The sequence below is a fragment of the Macaca nemestrina genome, chromosome 7 (genome assembly GCF_043159975.1).
Source record: "Macaca nemestrina isolate mMacNem1 chromosome 7, mMacNem.hap1, whole genome shotgun sequence".
Taxonomy (NCBI): domain Eukaryota; kingdom Metazoa; phylum Chordata; class Mammalia; order Primates; family Cercopithecidae; genus Macaca; species Macaca nemestrina.
The window spans coordinates 170353686-170380005 of record NC_092131.1 but is presented as its reverse complement, the minus strand read 5'-3'; the positions used below and the strand labels follow the sequence as shown (position 1 = coordinate 170380005).

General features: G+C 44.9%; 1 protein-coding gene across 5 annotated transcripts in view; it reads left to right on the top strand.

The window, feature by feature from the left end:
* The window catches only part of ENTREP2 (endosomal transmembrane epsin interactor 2), a 466535-nt gene that overhangs the window by 210025 nt on the left and 230190 nt on the right, over positions 1–26320 (top strand). For all 5 annotated transcript variants that reach the window (XM_071067214.1, XM_071067213.1, XM_071067212.1 and 2 more), the window contains exon 2: positions 7309–7365. Coding sequence is in view for 3 of the 5 variants with exons in the window: in XM_071067213.1 (XP_070923314.1) it covers positions 7309–7365 (57 nt within the window). In the remaining 2 variants the exon portion in view is untranslated. The remainder of the gene's footprint in view (positions 1–7308; positions 7366–26320) is intronic.

Here is a 26320-nt window from a genome sequence, read left to right as displayed (position 1 = left end):
GCTTTCAAAACTGTGTTGTAGAAGGACTTGCTTCACTATCATTTGCCTTTGGACCAGACTTTATTATCTGAAGAACATTCTTGATTTTAGGAAGTCAAATCACTTTTCAGTGTGAGAGGACAGGATTTAAAGAGCTAATTTATTCCAGGCCTCTGTGTCCAGGCAGGGTACCAATCAAATGGGCAGGTCTTTGACTCTAAGGATGCCATTATTTCCTGGCAGCCTGTTATCCCCTGTCATCGGCTTCAACAGCAGGAAGTTCTGTCTCTGTTCTAATTTTATCTCTTGCCTCTATTCGGCTGGGTGGGGAAGTGGAGAAAAGAGTGAGTTGGTGTCCTTGTGACAACTCCTGGTGCTCGCAAGGTTCAGCCTTCTCTCCCTGAGCCATATGATGCCTTTTCAATCTGTTTGGCTTTTTCCCCACAGCTGTGTAATTCTGTGTTACGCTTCCCCAACCCTCTCGGTTTCTCTATATTCTTTGTGAACTGTGGACTCTGAATAATGATACCTATAAATTAAACAGAGGAAGGTTTCGTGATGCGGTAATTTCATGGCTAACTAGGTTCATGACCCTTTTTCTCATGAGAGTGGTGCAAAATCAACCTACAGCATTACTGAGATGTCAGAACGTGCAACATAGTCCTTGCTGGTAGCTGGAATTGAGCAAAAACAGTTTTTGAGAGGTTTCAGAGCAGGGGCTCTGAGCTTCTTTTACATCAACCGCCCTTGGTCTCCAGTGGGCCAGAACAGCTCTCTCCAGAGAGGAGGCGCTCCAGCACCTGGGCCGTGAAAAGCCTCCCTCAAGCCATTCAGCAGACCCTCCCTCATTAGGGTTAAGCCTCCTCTCCCTGAGCACTATCATGCCTTTCCCGATCTATTTGGCCTTGGTATTTGGACCTGTGTGAGTGTTTCCGGTACTGGGGAGGGGTGTGGGGAGTGAAGTCTGCACTGCCCCTCCTGGAGAGGTCTGGGGAGAAAGCAGATGTTTTGAAAAAATAATCCAGTGTCCCAGTCCCAAACAAACAAACAAACAGATAATAAACCGAGGCCAGAGTGGCAGGTGGCTGCAGTTGCAATGACAGGGAGCAGCACCATGTGGCGTGTGGCTGGAGAAGGGACTTGCCCTGAGCATGAGTGCCCACCATAGCACTGAGACTGAGCCCGGTGCCCACTGCCAGGTAGGGGCTTGGCCTGGGGTTTCTACTGTGCTGTGAGCTGAGGCCCTCAAGGATCACAGTGTTTCCAGATCCTGGGTGCATCCCTGTTACTGGCAGATCTATGCCTCTCTAGGGAAAAGTTTTCCAACCTGGGTCCACAGAAGCTCACTGATGAGCAGCAAGGAACGCATGCACAGACACTTCCAAGCGCTCAAGCGCTGGTGTTTGGAGCTGTGTCAGTGTTCCCGGTATCGGGGAGTGGTGTGGGGAGGGAAGCCTGTGCTGCCCCTCCTGGAGAGGTCTGGGGAGAAAGCAGATGTTTTGGAACAACAGTCCAGTGTCCCACTCGGGATGTCATAGTGTCTTAGTCTACTTAGGCTGCCATAACAAAATAGCATAGACTGGGTGACCTAACAGAAATTTATTTTCTTGCAATTGGTGAACCTGGAGAGTCTGAAATCAGGGTGTCAGCATGCTTGGTTTCTGGTGAGAGTGAGGGCTCCTTCCTGACTTGCACTTTTTTTTTTTTTGAGACGGAGTCTCGCTCTGTCGCCCAGGCTGGAGTGCAGTGGCACGATCTCTGCTCACTGCAAGCTCTGCCTCCCAGGTTCACGCCATTCTCCTGCCTCAGCCCCCCGAGTAGCTGGGACTACAGGCTTATGCCACCATGGTCAGCTAATTTTTGGTATTTTTAGTAGAGATGGGGTTTCACCATGTTGGCCAGGATGGTCTTGAACTCCTGACCTTGTGATCTGCCTGCCTCGGCCTCCCAAAGTGCTGGGATTACAGGCGTGAGCCACCGCGCCCGGCCGTGACTTGCACTCTTAATGGTCTTCCTCACCGTGTGTGTGCAGAGAGCGTGAGAGCTCGCCTTCTTCCCTGTATAGAGCTACGAGTCCCATTGTGAAGGCGTCATCCTCATGACCCAGTCTAATCCTAGTCACCTCCTAGATGCCCCATCTTCAAATACCATTACCCTGGAGGCTGGGGATTCAACATCTGCATTTTGGGGGGTCACATACATTTAGTCCATGACAATTGTTTTCTCTTGCTGTGTAGCAAATGACCATACACTTCGCAGCTTGACACAACACTCACTTAATACCTCATAGTTTTCTTGGGTTAGGAGTCTGGACCTTGCTTAGTAGAGTTGAAACTGGAAGAGTTCCCTTATCCCCTCACAGGGCGTGACAGGGGTGTGGTTCGCTTCTTCGGTGCCCCGCTGTTCAAACCACGCAGGTGGGTAGGTTGTGGGGAGCGTTCTGGGGCTCCGACTCCACAGCAGCCTCTAGGGTTGAGTGTTTGCAGGTCCCAAGGCCACAGTGGGTGTGTGTTATGTTACGGTGCGCTTTTTCAGTTTTGCTGTCTGCAGGTGGCTTGTGTTAATCAGCTCCATTAGACCCTCTGCCTTATCACAAGGACAGAGGGCTTTCTGTATCCTGGTTCTTGCCCTAGTGTGCAGGAAAAATCAGATCACACATGGGCTTGGAGGATGGGTGCAAAGTTTAATTGAGTGCTGGAGGTAGCTCTCAGTGAAGTGGATAGGGAGCCAAAGGGGGATGGAGTGGGAAGGTGGTCCTCCCCTGGAGTCGGGCCAGCCAGTGGCTGGACTCTCTTCTGACTGCCTCCGACCAAATTCTGCATCATCCCGCCGTCAGTGGCCTGCCAGCATCTGCTGGTGTCTGTCGGTGTGCTCTTCTGCTCCTTTCAACATCCAGCTGCTTGTGTCCATGCCCCCTATAGTCTCCGATTTTTATGGGCATAGGATGGGGGGTATGGGGGGCCAGAGTGGTCTTGGAAGATGCAACATTTGGGCATGAAAACAGGAGTGCCTGTTCTCACTTAGGTCCATGGGCATAGGCCTGAGGGTGGAGCCCTCGCCAGGCACCCCACCCTTCTCTACCCAGCGTTTCCCTGCCCCCCTCCCATATAAGAGTCACCTGACCAGGTTTCACAAGGCTGCAACCGGAGTGTTGCTGGGGCCACATCATTCGAACATGCCCCTGGGGGAGGACCACAAGAGTGACAGCCCATCATATTCTTGCTCACGGAGAGCATTCTATAAGGCCGGAGGTCATTTTAGAATTCTGCCTGCCACACTAAGTTTAGTGGCTTTATTCTTTTGCTTTGTGTGGGAGAATTTGATCCATTCCTAGTTGTAGTTATTAATGATATTTGGAAATGCACATCGTCTTCAGTGAGCGAGTCACCTGTGTTTGTTGAAAGTCAAATTCTGTGAGGGGATTTGTGGAATGATAGCTTTGCTTATGGGAATGGGGAAGGTCAAGACCTCTCCCTGTAGCTTAAGATAAAAGCAATATTAACTTCCTTCAGGCTTAGAAGTCGGTGGAGCAGTGCCTACGATTTGGAGGTTTATGTACTTTCAGTGAAATTCCTGCTACAAGCAACTTAGTCACTATAGAAATTTGATAGTTTAATACACTTCAGCTGAGAAGAGGTCAAGGCGTTCTGAATTTATTTATTTATTTATTTATCTATTTATTTGTTTTTGAGACGGAGTTCCACTCTTGTTGCCCAGGCTGGAGTGCAATGGCGTGATCTCAGCTCACCGCAACCTCTGCCTGTCAAGTTCAAGTGATTCTCCTGCCTCAGCCTCCCGAGTAGCTGGGATTACAGGCCTGCACCACCACGCCTGGATAATTTTGTATTTTTAGTAGAGATGGGGTTTCTCCATGTTGAGGCTGGTCTCGAACTCCCAACCTCAGGTGATCCCCCCGCCTCGGCCTCCCAAAGTGCTGGGATTACAGGCGTGAGCCACTGTGCCCAGCCCGTATCTGAGTTTATTAAAATGGCTGCAGGACTCTGGTGGTAGTTTGGGGATCTGCTGGGCCCCCTGTTCTCTTGAATTCCTAGGCTCTTCATGAGTGAGGAGGGCGGGGCCGTGGTTGAAGAACGGGTAAGAGTTCATCTGGTAGACATGGGAAGTAGAAGGCGCCAGTTTCTGGGGGATGTTTCTTCTCACCGTCTGTCCAGGCTTAGTCTGGGTGAGGCCAGTTCGGAGCATGAGGAGAAACATGCTCCAAACACTTTTGGAAGTTTCATCCTAGGGAGACGGCAGTGTTAGAGCCAGAGCCCTGGAACGTGGCCCTCAACCGGAGGGATAAGAAGAGTCGGGGGCTGAGGCTGGGGCCGAGAGGGCTGGGGCGACAGGAAGGGAGTGCGGGAAGATGGGGGCTGTCTCGGAGGTTGGGTGTGGAGGGGAGACAGCCCACAGAGCTCTGTGGCTTGTGTGTGAGTCACACAGTGGCTGCTGTGCAGTTTCCTCCCTTCCCAGCCTCCCTGGAGGTGCCCAGAGTGGCCTGGACAGGAGTGGGGCCACCAAGGGAGGTGCCTCCAGTACTGGAAAATCAGGGCCTAGCTTTGTGGTCTAAATTGTCAGGCCAGGGAGATGCAGTTTGTTTGGCGGAGGCGTCCGGGATGGCTTCAGTGGGGAGGGAGGAGCTGGAGACAAGAGCGAGTGGACAAGGCTGTCATCCGGCAAGTGAAACAGGAGCGTGCTGGCAGAGGCGAGAGAGACGATCCAGGAAATGGAGGGTGCTGAGCAGAAGAATGGATCCTGCTTTGTGACGGAGTAGCCCCTGACCTGTACCATGAGCTCAAAACATGATGGCGTTATGGTCAAAATTTTGAATTCACCAAAAGAAGGTGGGGGTGGAGGAGTGAAGTCAGGGTCTGAAACGTCAAGCATGAAATGATGGTGAGAGCTCTGGCGGGAATGGTCAGCTCCGTCTGAGAAAGGCCGGTGTCCTCTGACTGTGAGATGACATGGGAACATGCTGTGCCCACTGGTTCAAGTCTTGGGCACAGAAGGCAAGAGAGAGGTTTCGGGGCATTCGGAAGGAGAGTTAGTGAGACGCAGCCCCAGAGAGACGGGAGAGGTACTGGTCAAGGATTTCCGTAGGGTTGAAACTGGACTGCAAGGCAAGGAGCTGGGTGCACGGCCATGAGAGCGGAGCCAGGAGGTGGGAAATGACTGTAAATAAAGGCTGTCGCCGGTGGCTGTGTTTGGAGGACTTGTGTGCATTGCAGAAAAAGTACACACGTGAGAGTCTTGGGAGCAGGGCCCTGGTGCGCTCGCTTTGGTCCATGTTTTTGTTGTTTTATTGTTTTGTGGCCAGATGTTTTGAAACTGGACTAGTGTGGTGCTGGATGTGATAGAGGCTGCTGTGTCTGAGACCTGGTTCTGCCCCTGCGGAGGTGGCTGAGGGTGAACTGCAGTCTGTGACCAAGGGGACCTTGTGAGTTTGTCAGCACCATGCGCTCCTCCGGGGTCTGACCAGTGCTTTTGGAGTCCCAGGGGCCATGCAGCCAAGCCCTTCCGGCCAGTGCCTGGATGCCTGGCTTGTGCCCACTGTGGCAAGTGTGAGCGATTTGTCTTCACAGGAGACCTGGTCTACAAACACCTTCCTTGTAATTCGCCTTCTCACATGCTGCCCTGTTGAACGAGCCTTAGCCTCCCGGTTGGACGTGGGGGTGAGGGAGAGGAAGGGTCTCTAGGATTTGGGCTTGAGTGACCAGGAAGAAGGGGTACTCTTGTGGAGAGCAGAGGTTACAAGAGAATGTGTAGGCTTCCCAGGTGGAGGCTGCAGCTGCATTTTTGGACATGTTGGGTTGGACAGATGCCAGGAGCGGAGCCTGTGGATGGTGTGATGCCATGGCCATGGCAAAGCCCTGGGCTGAAAATCACCTGTGCAGACACCAGTGGATGATGCTCGAGGAGCCCAGGACAGCCACCACAGAGCCCTGGGGAGGGGAGACAACAGGCTCAGGAGACACAGGTCCTGGGAAACCAGGAAGAAGCTGGGGAGAGGGAGGAGGCCAGGAGGGAGACTGTGGAGGAGAGCAGCCCCTTGGGAAGTGGGAAGAACCGCAGGGGAGTGAGGAGCCGCAGGAGCCCAGATGGGAGGGAGCCTCAGCCCTCAGCCAGGTGATGGGGACCGAGCTTTGTCTGTTGCACTCAATGACTGCTGGGGAACCTTGGGAGACATTTCCTTGGAGTTGTGGAGCTGAAACCAGATAGATGGTAGTGGGTGGGAAGTGACTGTGTCTCCATGATCAGTTGGCCCTTCCTGGACACCAGGAAATCAGGAATGTGGGGATCAGAGCCAGTGGCATCCTCAGGGTACCTGGACTCGGGAGGCTGCCCAGGAGACAGGCAGGCCAGGAGCTGGGCACAGGGCTAAGCAGTGGTTCTTCTGAGGGACAGAAGTCACAGCATATTTATGTGATCAGGACAGTAAGGAGGAGGCAGGAGAGCGGGGGTGACTTCTGGTGGGACTCCAGGCAAGGTCAAGGACAGGACTTGGCCTGGGAAAGGAGTAGGCTGCTTGGAGTCAGGGCCTAGAAAGTTCAGGAGCCTCATCAGAAGACACTGCCTATGTTTGGGTGAGGTGTGATGAGTGAAGGGGAGGGGCTCGCAGGGGCTGGAGGGGAGAGAAGGGCGTGCGTCAGGGGAGCCCAGCGTGTGGAGGGGAGAAGGAGAGAGAAGGGCGTGCGTCAGGGGAGCCCAGCGTGTGGAGGGGAGAAGGAGAGAGAAGGGCGTGCGTCAGGGGAGCCCAGTGTGTAGAGGGGAGAAGGAGCCTCCAGGGTCTGCTGTGCCTGGGGCCCATGCAGCCGTGGCAGGTGGCCGGGTGGCACGTGGGTGGGGTTGCCTTTGCCTTTTCCCCAAATAGTGTTCTCTGTGATTTTTTTTTTTTTTTTTGAGATGGAGTCTCACTCTGCCTCGCAGGCTGGAGTACAGTGGTGTGATCTTGGCTCACTGCAACCTTCGCCTCCCAGGTTCAAGTGATTCTCGTGCCTCAGCCTCCCGAGTAGCTAGGATTACAGGCGTGTGCCTAGCACAGCCAAATCACGTCGAGGACCAGGGTGGGGTGTTTCAGAAAGCCTGTCACTCTTGGGCCACCTCGTGCAGTCCACAAAGGGACCCCTCCGGAGTGCCCTGGTGCCCTGAGAGACCAGTGTGCCTGTCAGAGTGGGTGCAAGCTGTGACAATGCAGCTCATGTAGCCCCACCACCGAGTGCGTGCTGTGTTCCATGCGTCCTTCTCCAGGTTCAAACGGTTCACCGTGTTTTGATTGCCCATGAAAGGTTCTGGAAGCATCTCACCTTCCTGTACTTTTTGCCCTTCCAGGTGCTGCTGTCCGGACTCATAGGTGTCGTCTCCTGGAAGAGGCCCCTCTCCCTCGTGGTAAGTGGCACCTGTGTCTCCAGGTGGCCTCGGAGCAGGGTTCCACCTTCAGATGTGGGAGCAGGTTGGAGGCAATGGCGAAGAGAATTGTAGGTTTTTTTTCAGGCAGCAGGAAGCAGAGCTCGATAAAATCTCACTGCTGAAGGCTGATGGGCTCATGAGAAGCGCTGTTTCTTGCAGGAGGTGCTTCTGAGAGTGCCGCTTGGTGTCTTGCTGAGATGCTTCAAGAGCATCCTCTTTGTGTTTGTTTTGTTTTGGTGTCCTGCTGCAAGGACCGAGCGTGAACCAAGGACTTTTCTTTTTTTTTTGAGACGGAGTCTCGCTCTGTCACCTAGGCTGGAGTGCAGTGGCATGATCTTGGCTCACTGCAACCTCCGCCTCCCGGGTTTAAATGATTCTCTGCCTCAGCCTCCTGAATAGCTGGGATTACAGGCGCCTGCCACCACGCCCAGATAATTTTTGTGTGTTTTTAGTAGAGACGGGGTTTCACCATCTTGGCCAGGCTGGTGTTGAACTCCTGACCTCATGATCCACCCACTTTGGCCTCCCAAAGTGCTGGGATTACAGGTGTGAGCCACTGCGCCCGGCCAACAACGGCATTTTAAAAGTGTGGATGCGGCTTGGCACGGTGGCTCAGACCTGTAATCCCAGCATTTTGGGATGCCGAGGCGGGCGGACACGAGGTCAGGAGCTCGAGACCAGCCTGGCCAACATGATGAAACCCCATCTCTACTAAAATTACAAAAATTAGCCAGAACATGGTGGCAAGCATCTGTAATCCCAGCTACTGGGGAGACTGAGGCAGGAGAATCGCTTGAACCTGGGAGGCAGAGGTTGCAGTGAGCTGAGATCGCGCCACACCATGGCACTCCAGCCTGGGCAACAGAGAGAGAGTCCATCTCAAAAAAAAAAAAAAGTGTGGATGCATGCGTTTCCTCTAGACATTAAAGCCTGTTTATGCACTATGCATGCATACGTATGATCACACAAACAGAACATATTTTATCAGCGTTCAAGAAATGTTAGAGTTTTGTGTTTTGGGGGGAGCCCTAAAATTCTGTGAGTAAAATAAAGAGAGTTATTTGAATTGCTGTGGCATTGTGCTGAGGAGCAGGCCACGCGGGAGATGGAGAGGAGGATGGTTTTTCCCTCGGAAAAATACCCTAAGCAGATTTGTGTCTATTGATTTGTATGCCTGTTCTTCTCAGTGTATGCATTAATATATGTATGTGTCCGTGTCAGGACTAGAGGAAGAGATTTTCCGGGTTTTGATAGATAATGAAACAGACAGCGTGGCATTTTTCTTCTTTTATATTAATCAATTATTTAAAATCTCCTCTTTAAGTGATTAGACTTGGAGAGAATGACATGTAGTAAATATTAATGGGAATAGAAAAATAACCCACATTTGTCTATTGAAAACACCTCTTCTTTCGTGGGAGTAACCATGACGCCCTAAAATAGTATCAGAGAAGACAGGAGCGACCTGAGAGTCAGCTGAGGCTCCTCTTCTGCTGTATTTCGGCTCATGTAAGGAATTTCCTTTTAGAAAAATATTTTTATTTAGAACTTTCAAACATACATAAAAGTAAAGAGACTGCTGTCATGAACCCCTGTGTACCCCTCATCTGGCTTCAACAGATGTCAGCATCTGGTCCATCTTGTTTTGTCACTATCTCCCTACCTTCCCCCCCAGCCCCTTGCTGGATTATTTTGAAGCTGGCTCTTGGTGCCGAGGGGAAATGCAGTGAATAGGTGACTGTGGGATTGACGTCCTCGGGGTATGCAGTGTGGTGACTGTGCTGCCTTCAGTGACACGGGGACAGCTGCCTCCTCCGTCCACACCCACCTTCGCGGTGCAGACAGATTAAGCTCTCTAAACAAAGGAAAGCCGCCTTCCGCAGAGTGGGTGTGTGGACGAAAAGACAAGAGAGGAATGACGTCCATCACCCGGTCACCCCCGCGTGCCACCCCCGGCCCCGGCCCCAGCATCGGGAATCTCACGGGGCTGGGCATTTTACCACGCAGGATGCATAAGCTTAGAGCGGACGAGGAATTAGGACCCCTTATGGTGGCGGCTGAGGAGTGTCCCGGGGAAGCCAGGGGAGCAGGCTGCGGTCTCAGGACTCATCCCAGTAGAGGGACATCGCAGCAGCTGGACCTACTGGAGCGGAGTGTTCAGAGCGCTTGCTCCCCAGCCCTGCCACAGTGGTTGGAGCAGGGCCAGCCTGCTCTCTGGGAGGTGGGCAGCACTGACCTCCCATGGACAAATTTCCTCCCAAGCCCCAGGCAGAGGGGAAGGGGATCATGTGGCTTGACTGACTTCCTTGCCTTATGTAGGGAGGTTAGGATATCATTAGGGTGACACTAACTGCTGGTACTACCCCCTGACTTTCAGTGGCTCCATTAGGGCAAGGCTAGTCTGGCCCTTGTCCAGGTCAGGCATGGCCTGTGATTGAATCCTTCACAGAGGGACTTAGGGACCTGGCTCCTTCCACCCGAGGGCCGCAGTGTTTCCTAGGGCTGTGAGATCTGCTGCAAGTCAGTGACAGGGAATAGAGAACAGAAAAGGAACCCTAGCAGTTTAATTTGCTTGGTCCGAAAATGACATTCATTGCTTGCCTTTCAAGCCATTCAGGAGAGCTTGTCCTGAGGCCCCATCTAGGAACCCGTGGACCCGTGGCAGGCACTGCCTCTCTGGACAGGCACTTCCCAGAGGCAGTTCCGCGCTGCAGACGGACTGTGTGGGTTTTGCTGGGTAGTTTGTTGTCTGTACCATAAGAATGTTCTTCTGTCGTGTTGACCACAACAGTACAATCTTGATTCATTAGCAAAAACTCACTCTCTGAATCATGACCATTGAGATAGTCTCGGCTTTGGCTTCATGAGAAGTAAAGGCATTCACAATAGATGCCGGGAAAATCTACAGTATAAAGATCTATTAGGGTGCTCTAGAAAAACATAACCAATGGGAGATACACAGATAGAGAGAGATACAGATAGGTATACACACGCATTCACACACGTATATATAAATATCTAGATTATAACATATATGTGTGTGTATGTATATAGAGAGATTTATTTATTTTAAAGGATTGGCTCACACGGTTGTGGGAACAGGCAGTTTGAAAGTCTGTAGTGCTGGCTCGCAGGCTGGACACAGAGCTGAGGCTGCAGCTTTAGCTTGAAGGGAGGCGCCAGGCGGAATTCCCTCCTCCCTGGAGGAGATCTGTCCTTTTCTCTTCTTTCCACTGACTGGACGCGGTCCACCTGCATTATGGAGGGTCATCTGCTTTGTTCAGAGTCTGCTGGCTTAGAACTTAATCTCATCTACAAAAATACCTTCACAGCGACATCCAAACTAGTGTTTGACCACATATCTGGGTACTGTGGTCTAGCTGAGTTGACACTTAACAGGAACCATCACCACAGAGTTTTTGGAAATGTGACCGAAGATCTTCTATCCAGAATAATACCAAAGAAAATACTGTCAACAATGATGGCAACCATTCATCGAGTGGGACCTGTGTGTCCTCACCTTCACAATAGTCCTGGCAAGACTGGTTTTCCTACTCTTTTTTTTAAGAGTTTTTAAAGTTTAAAATAGTTTTTTTAAAAAAGGTTTTTAAAGTGAGGCCAAGGCTTCCACACCTTAAGTAATGAGCTAGGACTTGAATCCAAAGCTCTCTGACTCCCAAATCCTCCTTTTTTTCCAGCCGACTGTAGTCTGTGTGGTCATTGTCTGTCTTTTCTAAGTATATATATATATATATATATCTCACATGACTTACATTCTTTCAACCTCATCTTCTTGTCCCTTTGTATTTTCTGTCTCAGTTGGTGACACCACCGCCCACCCAGTCTAGAAACTGGGGAGTCACTCAGACATCCTTCTCCTTCCTCACCCATCATGCTTATTCACAAGCTCTCTCTTTGTGACTCATTTTGTTATTATTACTATTATTATTATTTTGAGACAGAGTCTCACTCTGTTGCCCAGGCTGGAGTGCAATGGTACGATCTTTGCTCACTGCAACCTCCGCCACCTGGGTTCAAGCGATTCTCTTGCCTCAGCCGCCTGTAGCTGGGATTACAGTGGCTGGGCATGTGTGCCACCACACCCAGCTAATTTTTGCGTTTTTGGTAGAGACAGAGTGTCACCATGTTGGTCAGGCTGGTCTCGAACTCCTGACCTCGTGATCCGCCCACCTTGGCCTCCCAAAGTGCTGGGATTACAGGTCTGAGCCCCTGTGCCCGGCCGTGACTCATTTTATTTGTATGCAGCTGCCCCTCTCTTCTCTCTGCCTTGAGCCACCATTCTAGGGCAGGTCCTTGCCTGGTATCTCATGTAGTAACCTCCTAACAGATCTGTGTGCCAAAACTCTGGCTCTTCTCCAGTCTGTTCTCCACACACACAGAGGCCATGGGTGGTATGTAAAGTGTCCGCCGGACTGTGTCACTCCCCTTCTTTAAGCCCTTCGTGGTTCCCCAGGGCCCACAAAATGGAACTGAGGTTTTCCAGCTGACGTATGAGACCTTGTGCAAGGAAAGAGGAAAGGAAGACCTAGAAAGCAAAGTACCCTGTCCTGGGACTTAGCACTAGAATGGCTCGAAGTCTTGATTTCAGTGATTTTTAAAATAAAAGCTCCTGCTTTTGTTGTCTGTGCTATTTATGTGTTTTTCTTCCTGGAGGTGTCAACTAAAGATGCAGCCGTGAGTTTTCTAGTTCATTCCTGGGGGACACACTGGCCTGCCCTCCCCGCAACGCCTTCCGTGAAGACCACACAGTGAGCTGCCCTCTGTGAAAGGAGAGTGTCCCTCAGGAGAGTGAGAAGCAGCAGTTCTGGGCCCATGGCTCCAGGGTCTGTGCAGCTGCTGCATTCGCCCTGCAGGCCTGGCTGGCTGAGGACAGGCGTGCGTGGCCCCGGCTGCTGGAGCGTTTTGGTGCTGCCATTACTCTCCTGGCAGCAGCTTTCCTCTGCAGGGCTCCCAAGCACAAGGCCATCCGGAGCCCTGCTGCAGCTCCTTCTTTTTATCGTTCTGCGCTTACACACACACAGAGCGAGATGAAGGAGAGCTGTACGGTGTCCGCCGGAGTGACTGATGTGCGGGAGGGCGAAGGCTTTGTTGGGGAAGAGCAAGAGAGGGGAGCAGCAGGCCACTGTGGGCACTTGGTGAGGGAGGCCTCCCTTTGTAGGCTGGTGAATACAATGTGAGAGGGAGGGGGAAGAGGGGAAACGCTGTGTGTGTGTGTGTGTGTGTGTGTGTGTGTGTGTGTGTGTGTGTGTGTGTTTACCATAATGTTTTATAAGTGCCTTTCCAAATGCTGAAAACTAGCGACATACATAAAGAGTATATATTTTCACATTACTGGGGTAGATTTTTTTTTTTAAATCTGTGCTTAGTGTCTCCTATGATTGAGATAATTGTCTTCCTTACATTAAACTATAACAGGTTCTATATTATGCTGGATGCCAATTAAAAATCAGATTAGATAGCTCTGATTAGATGATTTTTTGAAAGATTCAGTGAACCATCTTGTGATGGCTTATGTATCAATAATGGAAACAGTCTCCCATAATCACAGGTGGTATAAGTTTTAAAACCTTGAGTACAGTAGCACTGACCTGGATATTAGATTATTTATAATAACTGATACTATTGAGAGAGTAGTAACTATGGAGTTGAAAACGTTTTTTAGAATTTTTTACCAATAACAAATTAGTTATAGCTTAGGACACTTTTTTTTTTAAAGCAAAGTAAATCTACTTTAAGAAGCACTGATCTTTGGGAATATGAGTACCATATAGATCCAATAATGTGTTTAGTACTGTTTGCATTTTATATTACATTGAGGAATCTGGCTTTTTGCCTTACTCAGATGGTGGTTTATTTTTATTGCTAAGCTTTATCAACCCAGACAGAAACATGTATCCATCATGGCTCAATCAGAGAAACAGGGCTTCTTAGAGTCAACACCAAAGATCTTGGTGAACCGGTCTACTCTGATCACTGCTTTGACTCTCTGTCCTTCACAGTAACCACATCCACCATGCCTTTGGCAATTAAGTGCTGCCACCTGGCCCCTGCAACCCTGGGATCTCACCATCTTCACTGCATTTAGGGACCCTAGTTAGATGGTAGCACAGAAATTCCAACTGTAATTTGTGGCCTCCAGAGAAGAGTTCAAGAATGCTGAGGTTCCTCTCGCATATTTATTTCTCATAACTGTAGAGAAATGTGTGCCTCTGGATCCTCTTGGGTTGGGTGAGGTCAGACAGACCAAATCTACTCTAACATTTCAGTCTCCTTGAGTCTTTAGATCCCTTCGTCTATGGTACACCAAAAATGTCTGGCATTTCAACTTCACTTAATAAAGCCCACCTTCGGCTTTGTATTTTAGCCATCCAAACAAGCTGCTGTGGGTCCATAGCAATAGACGTGGTCTGATTCAGCTATATATTTTCCCTACCTTGATCTCACACCATTAATGGTAAATCAGGATTGCTGCAGCCTCCTGTTGTGAGAAAGTTTCCAGGCCACAGCATAGGAACCTGGGAAGAGCCTGGCAGTCCTGAGTTATGGAGGCTGTACTGAGCCTGGGAGTCCAAGGTGGCTAGAATTTGCAGAACAAAGTGCCAGAGAGGAAAGACTTACTCAGGCAGAGGGTTCTGGAGATCTGGAGAGGAAGCCCTGTGAATATTCAGCTGCTACTGATCAGCTCTTGCATGTAAGGAAACTGAGGCCATGAAAGAATTATCTGAGAGGACTAGAGAGAAAAGTGCCAGTCACAAAATTAGGGTTTTCCCACCATCCAGGTTGGAAAACTTCATGATTCACTTGGGCATTGTATAGAGTATGCAGAAGAGTTTTACCTCAGTAGTGGAGAATAACTAGCCTTGAGCTAAATGCTGTTCCGGTTCTGCCTAGCAAATATTAAAGCAAGATCCAAAGGAATCAAATAGTTTTCAAGTAATTTACCTGTGTCCCAGAGCAAAGTTTAAGAATGTTTATAGGAGTACAAAAGTATCCAGCACCAACTAGAAAGCATTCCTAATGCCTAGCATCTAATCAAAGATTACTAGGCATGCAAAGAAGCAGGAAACTATGGTTCAAAGAGACAAGAAAAATAAACCCATTGAAACTGATACAAAATTGCTGCAGATATTAGAATTATCAGACAACGACATTAAAACAGTTATTAAAATTATATGTTCCAAAAGTTAAGTAGACACATGGAGGTCTAAAAAAACCCAGTTGAACTTCTACTGATGAAAACTACAATGTAAGAGAGAAAAAAATCACTGGATGAGATTAATGGCAGATTTGGAACAAGAAAAAACTTTAGTGGACTTACAGGCATTGCAATGCAATATACATTCTCCAAAATGAAGAACATAGAAAAAAAGCATTTTTTAAACAAAACTATGAAAAAAAATCAGAGAACTTTGTGGAATAATTTCCAGAAACACTAATATATGTGGACTAAGGAGTGAGGGCAAACAGAAAAAATACTTGAAGAAATAGTAGTAATTTTTTTTTCAAAATGGAATAAAAACTAGAAACCCACAGATTCCAGAAGCTCAGTGCATACAAAGAACCAAAAATAGGAAAAAAAAAAAAACAAAAAAAAAACCACACCAATGTATTATAGGGTTTATAACATTTATATAAGTAATTGTATGAAAATACTATAAAGGAGGGAGGATGGAAGTATACAATGTAAGATTCTTAGACTATACATGATGAAGTCTAATGTCACCTGAAGGTAAACTATGATAAAGTTGTATACTGTAAAGCCTAAAGCAACCACTAAAATAAAACCAAAAACCCCAAAGAGTTGGCTAAGAAACAAAGGAAATCAAATAGAATCATAAAAAATATCCATTTAATGCAAAAGAAGGCAGAAAACAGGAGAAAGGAAACAAAGAATAGATGGAACTGAAACAAAACAAATAGTAAGATTCCATTACCTATTTGAATTTCTTCCATGAATTGCTTGTACGTATTTTTTCTGTGAGACTGTGTTACATTGATATGTGAGATTTCTTTTTTTTTGAATTTTAAACTCTAGTGTATTAAATATTCATTGTTTTGAATTTAGCAAATACATAAAAACACAATAAGACAATTTTTAAAAATTATCCCAAATCCCAACATTTAGAGATAGACATAATTACATTTTGCTGTTTTGCCTTCCATTTTTCCCTGTGCATACACAGATGCATACATATTTTTATGAAAATTAGAATCAGAGTGCACCTGTTTTGTAACCTGCCTTTTTTTCTGTTTAGGAGTATTTCATGACTGTTGCTCCATTCATGAAATATTTCTTAGTACAACCTGTTTTAAACAGTTGCGCATTATTTTGTTGTGTGAATGTATTAACATGTAACCAATGAGAAAGGGACATTTTAAAAATTGCAAGGAAAGAAGTTGTTTTCTAATACCCTTAAGCAATTTGAAAATAACCATTTAAATCCAAACAATTATAAAATTCTTATTTGTCTGCAAAGGAAGGTTCAATAAAGCAATTCAAGTAGGAGACAATAAAAATAAAAAGAAAGCAAAATAAAAAGAAGAGAATGAAAAGAAAGCAAAACAAAAACACAACAAAATCTTATAATTTAATTTCCCACGAAGTCTCTAATTTAGTTTTCTGTTAACTCAAGTGAATCTGCCTAGTGAGACTAAACCAGAGGGGCTTCCATGTGAGCGTTTACCCGACAGGGACTCCAATTCAATCTACTCCAAACCCAAACTGATTTCTTTTTGCTCCCCTATCTCATTAGGAATGTTTCTGCCTTTCCTTCAGTTGCCTTGTTCTAAAACCTAAACTCAGGTTCCTTTGGTTCCTTCCTCACCCCGACATGATTCAGTATATTGAACCATATTATTAATATATCAATTCCTTACCTTCTAGTCTTTCAAACCCCTCCTTCACCGTCACTGTCCCTCCTTGGGGGGCCTCACTTCATTTCCTTATTTTTATTATTTTTTTTGTGTTTTTTTTTTTTCTTATAATAATACTTTTCTGTTTTAAGTGACTAATACTTTATCCCAGTTTGTCTTGTCAGTTTGTTTGTCTTTTAATTTTTAACGAAGTGTCTTTTTAAAAAATACACAAGGGCTAGTTTTTTTATCTTGGAAAATCTGCTTTTTTTTTTTTTTTTTTTTTTAAAATATGACTTCTAGGGTTTCTTTCTTTAGTTTGAAAGATCTCTCTTGGACCATAATTCTGAAATTATTCACCTGTGTATTTCTAAAATGTTTAGTTTTTCTTTTTATGTTTAATTGAATCAAAACTTATTTTTACATATGGTATGAAGTAAGGCTCTAACTTTATCTTTTCCTAATGGAGGGCCCTTTTCCCAATATTATTTCTTTAAACAATTCAGTATTTCTTCTCCCATTTGAAATGTTTTCCGCCACCTCACTGCTAGATGTGGGTCTGTTTATTAATCTTTATTTTGTGTAATGAATCTATCAGTTCATTTCTAAGACAATACTACATTGTTTTAACTAGTCCAGCTTTATAATAAGTCATTCTTCTATTTTTCACATATTTTTTGCTACTTCTTTGCATTCTTCAATAAATTTAGAATGAATTTGTAAAGTGTGGTCATGATTTGATTTTGTGATTGCATTGATTTTATAGATTAATTCCTGGAAACATAATGTCTATAATATTTAGAGATGGGGATATACAGTTGACCCTTGAACAACATGGCAGTTAGGGGCGCTGACCCCTCATGTAGTTGAAAATTTGCATATAATGTGTGACTCCTCAAAAACTTAACTACAAATAGGCAACTGCTGACTGGAAGCCTTACCGATCATAGTCAATTAACACATATTTTGTATGTTAGATGTATTTTTTTATTTTTATTTTTATTTTTTATTTTTTATTTTTTGAGACGGAGTCTCGCTCTGTCACCCAGGCTGGAGTGCTGTGGCCTGATCTCAGCTCACTGCAAGCTCCGCCTCCCGGGTTCCCGCCATTCTCCTGCCTCAGCCTCCCGAGTAGCCGGGACTACAGGCGCCCGCCACCTCACCCGGCTAGTTTTTTTTTTGTATTTTTTAGTAGAGATGGGGTTTCACCGTGTTAGCCAGGATGGTCTCGATCTCCTGACCTCGTGATCTGCCCGTCTCGGCCTCCCAAAGTGCTGGGATTACAGGCTTGAGCCACCGCGCCCGGCTAGATGTATTATATGCTGTATGCTTACAATAAAGTAAGCTAGAGAAAAGCAAATATCATTTCAAAAAGTCCTAAGAAATAGAAAATGTATTTACTGTTAATTAAGCGGAAGTGGACTGTTATAAAGGCCTTCATCCTCATCGTCATCAGTTGAGTAGGCTGAGGAGGAGGAGGAAGAGGAGGGGTTGGTCTTCCTGTCTCAGGGGTGGCAGAGGTAGAAGATTCATGTATAAGTGGACCCATGCAGTCCAAACCTGTACTGTTCAAGAACCAACTGTATTTTCTGCTATAATTTTTGGAAAAATTATGTATCTTGATCTCATACTTGTTTATCACATACCATAGTGCATTATTAGACTAGTTCTAATTATTTGTCTATTGGATAGTTCAAGAAAAATTGATTGGGGAAATTTCTTCCATTAATTCTTTGATTGTATCTCTTATTTATTTATTTATTTGTTTTTGCCTTCCCTTACTTGAATGCCTAGTGGATAGATGCTCTACCTTCTAAATTGATCCTATGGGATTTTTAACATTTTCTTTCTCTTTTTCTTTACTTTCTGGGGCACTTCTGTTTTATTTTCTAGATAACTACTTTGGATTTCAGCTGTATCCATTCTACTGCTTGATCCTTCTGTTGAATTTTTTATTTTGACAGACAGCTATGTTATTTTCTAAGAACTGTGTTTTTCTCTAATTGCTTTTTTTCATAGCAATGTGTTCACATTTTATGGAACACTCATTTAATGGGTGCAATCTCGTTCAAGTATATTAATTAGAATTCTGTTTATCAGATATTCTCACCTCCCCCCACAGGTTGATTGGTCTCTTTAATCATCTAGGTCATTATTCATGCTATTTTTTCCTATTCAATATCAGGCCATCTTTCATTATCCTATTTATATTTACAAAAGAAGGACTATGTTAATGAAGGTAGAAAGTTGGCGTTGTTGGATTAATTGGTTTCTTGTGTGTTGTGTGTGTGTGTGTTTTTGCAGGGGTGTGTGGTGGTATGGGAGGGTGGCACAGTTTACCTTTCCTACACTCCACCCTAGTACGCCGGTCCAGAATGTGAAGGCCATCTTTGAAAGTGGGAGCTCTGTTGTGCTGACTGGCAGGATCCGCTTTAGTCTTCCTGGGGGATGAAGCAGGCTCAAGAGGGAAGAGCCGAGCTTATTTTCCACCAGTAAAGCCACCGTTTGTCTCTTTCTTCCCCAGCTTCAGTGTCCATTGTGAGGGTTCAGAGGTACCTCAAGTTGTGCCTGTCCTGGGCAAATGATGATGATGACAGATGATCATGATGATGACAACGACAGTAATGGCTAACATTTATTAACAATATTTACTGTGTTCCAGACACTCTTCTGCGATGTGGGTACAGCAAGGTTCAGTCACGTTCAAGGTTTTTTGGAGTGAGTAAGAGGCAGAGCTCAGGTTGAAACCCAGGGTGTATGTTCCAGAGCCCATGCTGTCATTCTCTAGGCCTGTGTCTCCTTATCCTGCCTGCACTTCAGAACACCGGGGGCACTTGAACAACTGTTACTTCAGACTCACTATATCAGGATTTCTTGGCATAGGGCCCAGGTATCTGTAGTTTTAGACTCCGTGGATCATTTCAGTATGCAGCCGGGATAGAAAACCTGTGCCTTTCCAGGGTGCATTTGATCTTGGTTGCTGTCTTCTGGTTGTCAATAATTTAGGCAAATGACATTTCTCATTTTTCAGTATAGAGCTACCAGCTCAGCTGTTCAGAATGTTGTTCTTTGCTAATTCTTTGCTACCCTGGCACAATTGTTATGTACAAATATGTTTATAATTGTTCTATATTCTTGAATGATTAAGCCTTTATCATTATAAAATGTCCTTATTTCTGGTAATAATTTTTGTCTTAAAGATGATTTTGTCTAACACTAGGATGGTTACTCAAACTTTCTTTTGGTTAGCATTTGCACAGTATATCGTTTTCTGCCTTTTTACTGACAAACTCTAGTGAATCTCTTATAGACAGTGTGTAATTGGATCATGTTTTTAAAATCCATTCTGCAATTTCTGCCTTTTAATTGGAGAGTTTAATTTTTTAACGTAATTACTGATGAGGGATTATTATGTCTCCCAGTATGCTATTTGTTTTCTGTATGTCTTACCTTTTTTTGTATGTTACCATAACAGAATACCTGAGATTGGGTAATTTATTTAAAAAAATAGGTTTATTTAGCTCATGGTTCTGCAGGCTGGGACGTTCAAGATTGGACAATCGCATCTGTTGGCTTCTGGTGAGGGCCTTGTGCTTCCTCAAAACATGACAGATAAAGGGAAAGGCAAAAAGGGAAAAACATGAGAGGCAACCTTACTTTGTAACAATTAACTCTTACCAAAGCTAATCCTTTCTGCAGAGAACTAACCCAGTCTTGTGAGAAAGACATTAATCCAACTTAAGTTAGTCATCTCTTAAAGACACCACCTCCAAACACTGTTGCATTGGCAATTAAATTTCAACCTGAGTTTTGACTGGGACAAACCACATGCAAACCATAGCATCTCTGTAGTTACCTTTACTCATGCTTCTTATGTCTATGTGAGTTTAATTTACTGTCTAGTTTTGCACACGCTCGTGTGCATGGGGGTGTGTGTGTGTGTATGTGTATGTTTAATTTCAGCCTAAAAGACTTCCTTTACTATTTGTTGTAGGACAGATTCTATAGAGACAAATTATCTCAGCTTTGGCTTATCTGGTAATGTCTTGATTTTTTTCTTCATTTTTCAGGGATAGTTTTGCTGGATATGGAATTCTTGGTTTACACTTTTTTTTTTTTTCTTGCCATTGCACTGCCTTCTGTCCTGCATGTTTTCTAATGAGAAACTAGCTGTTAATCTTATTGGAATCCCTTGTATGTGGTAAGTCACTGATCTTTTGCCTTCAAGCTTCTTTCTTTGGCCTTGGCTTTTGACAGTTTGATTATGATCTGTCTAGGTATGGATCTCTTTGCGTTTATTATACTTAGATTTCATTGAGCTTGGATGTGTAGATTCTTGTCTTTTGTCAAATTTGGGAAGTTTTTGGCCATAATTTCTTCAAATGTATTTTCTGCTCTTTTCACTTTCTCTCCTCTCCTGTTGATACTCCATTGCATGCACTTTGGTACACTTTATGATGGCTCACACACTTCTTAAGATCTGTTCATTTTTCTTCATTGTTTATTCTGCTGCTCAGACTGGATAATCTCAGTTAACCTATTTTTAGGTTAACTGATGATTCTTTCTTCTGCCTACTCAAATCTGCTGTTTAACCCCTGTAGAGAGTTTTTTATTTGAGCTATTGTACTTTTTATGCTATAATTTCTATTTGGTTCTTTTTCTTCAGACAGAGTCTTGTTCTGTCTCTCAGGCTAGAGTGCAGTGCTATGATCATAGCTCACTGCAGCTTCGAACTTTTGGGCTCAAGGGATCCTCCCTACTGCCTCAGGCCCCTGAGATTACAGGTGCATGCTACCACACCTGGCTAATTTTTGTGTATTTTTTGGTAGTGATAGGATCTTGCTATGTTGCCCAGGCTGGTCTCAAACTCCTGGCCTCAAGCAGTCATCCTGCCTCAGTCTTCCAAATTGCTGGCATTACAGGTATGAGCAACCATGCCCAGCCCTGTTTGGTTCTTATAATTTCTATCTCTTTATTAATTTTCTGTATTTGGTGAGATATCATTGTCTTCTTTTTCTTTAGTTCTTTAGACAGTTTGCTTTAGCTCTTTTAATATGTTTAAATAACTGATTTAAAGTCTTTGTCTTCTAAGTCCACCATGCCTTTCTCAGGGATCATATATGTGGGTGTGTGTGTGTGTGTGTGTGTGTGTATGAGATAGGTACATGTGATATATATATATTTTTTTTGTTTTTATTTTTATATATTTTTTTAAGATGGAGTCTCAATCTGCTGCCCAGGCTGGAGTACAGTGCCATGATCTTGGCTCACTGCAGCCTCTGCCTCCTGGCAGAGTTCAAGCAGTTCTCATGCCTCAGCCTCCTGAGTAGCTGGGATTACAGGCATGTGCCATCACTCCCAGCTAGTTTTTGTATTTTTGGTAGAGATGGGGTTTCACCATCTTGGCCAGACTGGTCTCAAACTCCTGACCTCAGGAGTGATCAGGCCACCTCAACCTCCCAAAGTGCTGGGATTATAGGCATGAGCCACTGTGTCCGGCCAGAGATCACTTATATTGATTGCTTTTTTGTTTTTTGCCTGTATATGGGCCATGCTTTCTTGTATCTTCATATTTCTGTCTTTTTTTTGTTGAAAACTGGACATTTTCAATAATATAATATGGTGCCTCTAGAAAGCAAATTCTTCCTGTCCACCATAATTTATTGTTGATGTCTTTTCTGAACGACTTCTGTAAAGTCTGTCCTTTGTCATGTGTGGCTGCTGAATTGTCCACCAAGTTAGTTTAGGAGTTACCTAGTTACTGGACAGAGATTTCTTTAAATGCCTGGAGCCAGTACATCTCCCAGCCTGTGACAAGGGGGTCTGTATGACTCTTGCAGCACACCTTCAACATTCTGCAAGGCAGTTGTCATCTGAGAGCTTGGAGCCTTCTCAGGGCTTTTCTGGGCATATGCGCAACCCTGTGCATGTGTGTGGCACTCTGTATTCCCAGAGATATGTTGGGGTGTTTCAAAAGCCCTATGGGCATCTTATTCCCTAGGATTTTTGTAAAGTGTTTAGATTAATACATTGTTTGCCTCAACTTTTATCTACTGATTAGGCACCTGCAGAGTTAAAACACTTGTCTATGAATGTACTCAATAATCTCCCCCAGGGAAAAGACTGTTCACACTGGGTGAGCTGAGGGTCAGGTTAAATGCAACTAGGTTTGTAAGTATGGTCTTCTAGGGGATCACCAGAATGGTCACATCATGAGAATTATTTGGGAATGGGACTTTGGAAAAGATCCAGCTTTGTTCCCTTCCCTCAAGTGGCTTCCAGTCTGCACCAGGCATGTGAGTTGTAATTTTTCAAGGGTACTGTAGAGATGAGGAATGGAGGATGGGAGTAGGGCAAGCCAAAATGCTGCAAATCTTACTGTTCTTACCGAGATTCAGCTCTTCATCTTGAAGAAGTGCTTCCAAGGTTGCTGCAGGTCTTTGGTTAATTTCCAGAGGTGTGAGCAAGTTGATTCTAACCATTTCATTCAGTTATTTTTTCCTCTTATGCAGGAGTGAATTTTTAGGTCTTTGCCACTTTTTCTGATGTCACCTCTCTCCACATATCTTTAATGGTCTTTAGCTAGCAAGACATTTAAAAAATAAATGTATTGTATCCATCAGTTAGCAATCTCCTTTCTGTCCTAAAATAGGAATCCCTTGTTGTTCAAGGGTATCATTTGAGAGAGGTGGAATACAGTTCTTAATCATCTTGGAGTGTTTTTTCTACAGTAGCTTTTGATGAATAATTTTCTACTTTCCAGCCAGAGTATTTCTGGGGTTAAAAAGATTCTTCTTGTTGATACATGTAATGTGGGTGAATCTCAGAAACAATTGGCTAAATAGAAGAAGCCAGACACAAAAGACTGCATACTGTATGATTCCATTTTTATGAAACTCTAGTGATGGAGGAGAGATGAGTGGTCACCTGGCGCTGGGGTGTGGGAAGAGAATGGCTACAGGGAAGCACAAGGGAAACTCTGGGGACATGGAATGTTCTGTAGTTTAATTGTGGTGGTGCTTCCATGGCCATATGAGTTTATCAGGATGTACTTTGTCAGGAACTGTGTATCTTAAATGGTTGGATTTTCTTTTATGTAAATTATACTTCAATAAAGCTGATAAAAATATCCCAGTTTAAATAATGCATTAAATTTAATGAAGGTCAGGGGCAGTGGCTCACACCTGTAATCCCAGCACTTTGGGAGGCCGACGCGGGCAGATCACCTGAGGCCAGGAGTTTGAGACCAGCCTGGCCAAACATGGTGAAACCGCATCTCTACTAAAAATACAAAAAATTAGCCGGGCATGGTGGGAACCTGTAGTCCCAGCTACTCAGGAGGCTGAGGCAGGAGAATCACTTGAACCTGGGAGGCAGAGGTTGCAGTGAGCTGAGATCACACTGCTGCACTCCAGACTAGGTGACAGAGCAAGACTTTGTTTTGAAAATAATAATAATGACATAGAACAGTATTTATTAGCCAAAACAAAATAGGTTTTATCCCAGTAGGTGATAACGGAAGTCATCTAACAATCCATGTCAATGGCTGTTAGATTTGGGTCTACATTAGAGCACAGGACACGTGTTTCAGAGTGAATGCTGGGTTTTGCTGCACCTTGATTCGGGGGTTGCTGGGTGGTGCTGGGGCCCTGGCTTCTGAGTCTTTAACAAACAGAACCAATAAAGGTGTGGTCTTCCGGTGTGAAGGTCCGGAAGATATCAAGTAAACCATGTTTAGGTTGCAGAAATGTCAGAAGCACCTTTATTAGATTCCGTTTTTTTGTTTTTTTTTTCTGCAGACTTTTAAAGGACGAAGACAAATTAGAGCAGCCTCCAGAAATACTAAAAGCGGCTCTGTATTTTTTTTTTAATAATTTTTGGAAATTATATTCCCAGAGCAGTGGGGTAAAAAAAACACAACTCTGTTCTTTACTAGGTGAATAGATAGATAACTGTGGCACATTAGACAATAGAATATTAGTCAGTGCTAAAAAGAAATGAGCTTTGTAGTCCCAGCACTTTGGCAGCTGAGGCAGGTGGATCACTTGAGGTCAGGAGTTTGAGACCAGCCTGGCCAACGTGTTGAAATCCCATCTCTACTAAAAATACAAAAATTAGCTGGGCGTGATGACAGGCACCTGTAATCCCAGCTATTTGGGAGGCTGAGATCGGAGGATTTCTTAAACTCAGGAGATGGAAGTTGCAGTGAACTGAGATCACACCCCTGCACTCCAGCCTGGGCAACAGAGCAAGACTCTGTCTCAAAAAAAAAAAAAAGCTATCTAGTCATGAAAAGACATGAAAGAAACTTTGCATATTACAGTGTGAAAGAAGTCAATCTGAAAAGGCTATAGACTACATAGTTCCAACCATATGACATTCTGGAAAAGGCAACACTGTGGAGGCAGTAAAAAGATAAGTGGTTGTCAGAGGTTGGGGGAGAGGGAGGAAGAGGTGGAACACAGGATTTCTAGGGCAGTGAAACTATTCTGTATAATACAAGGGTGGATACAGGTCATTATACATTTCTCCAAACCCACAGAATGTACAACACTGAGAGTGGACCCTAATGTAAACCATGGACTCTGAGTGATAATGGTGTGGCAATGTAGGTTCACCAGTTGTTACAAGTGTAGCACTCTGCTGGGGGCTGCTGGTCGTGGGGGAGGCTGTGCCTCTGGGGAGGGAGGGAGTAGATGGGAACTCTCTGTACCTTTTGCTCAATTTTGCTGTGCACCTAAAACTGTTCTAAAAATAAAGTCAACTAAAAAAGTGAAAAATTAAAAAATTTTTTAAAACGTACCACCCCCAAAGCAGGATCCATTCAGTTTATTTGAAATGACTAACAATAGGTAAAGGCAGGATCTATCTCTGTCTCCCACACCAGTTATGACTCACAGCCTGCACCGTTTTCCCAAACGGGAATAGGTGTTCTGCCTTTCAGCTGGGTGAGGGACGGCACTCAGAATGAAGCAGTTTTACCCCAAGGGAGCGGAATGGAAGGACGTCACAGCAGAGAAATCCGGCCATTTCTGTGCACCTTCCACAGTAACAAGCGTGGTGGGAAACTGCCGTATGCTGGGCCCTTTTCAGATGCCCGCTGCACTTAGTTCTCATGACGCCCCAGTGAGACACCTCTGTTATCATCCTAGCCAAAAGAGAAACTGAGGCATGGGGCAGGTGTGTGGCGGGTAAGTGGTGGGCAGGTTTCCAGCCCCGGCCAACCGGCTTTTAATCACTGCCTTACCTGAGACCTTAAAATGTAACCAAAGAAACCTTTTTCCATGCCTTAAAAGGCATAATCCATTCTCCTCTGCAGCTCATCCTACTTACTGCAGCACAACGTAAGACGTAGTAAAATACGTTTAGGTGCAATTAATTCTTTCATGATTTCCTTTTAATTAGAAGCTGCAAAATAGAGGAAAGTTTTTTTCCTTCCATATTTCTTTTCTTAAAAAAAGAGGGTTCCCAGGGTTGTGCATTTATCCTGCGGATGTTTGAGTGGTTCTTAGGCTACAGAGAGCAATTCTGGCCCCAATAAACCCAGGTGTGTGCCACCAAGAGCCCTGGTAGCTCTCCTGTTATCCTGGACACTAGTCAGAATATTTCTAGTCCTGTGGAGTTTGATTCATTGGTGCTGTCCCCGGAGTGGTGATAATGGGAGTCCGATAATTAGCCCTATTGGAGAAACCAGCCCTTATTTTATGCATAAGTATCAATGTTCGATTCTTGTCATAGCCTCAATTTTATTGGAAACCTATAGACAACAACTGTTGAAGAAAACTAGCTTTGATTGTCTTTCCATTCTGGTTGGATTCTCTTATTTTTGTTTTTCTCCACTGCAGTATTTAATGTAACATGCAGACGTTAAGGAATTGGAAGTATGTGATGAATGAACTTCAGCCTGGATTAGTGTTTTTTTATTTCTCTCTCTTCATTGCTATGCTGATCATTTTTCAATGTAAGAAAGCTTAAAATCTTATGCTGCATATATTAACTTCTTTTCAAAAGTGTCTTTGAATTTTTGCACTACCAGAAATGTTTCCTGCTGTGCCCATC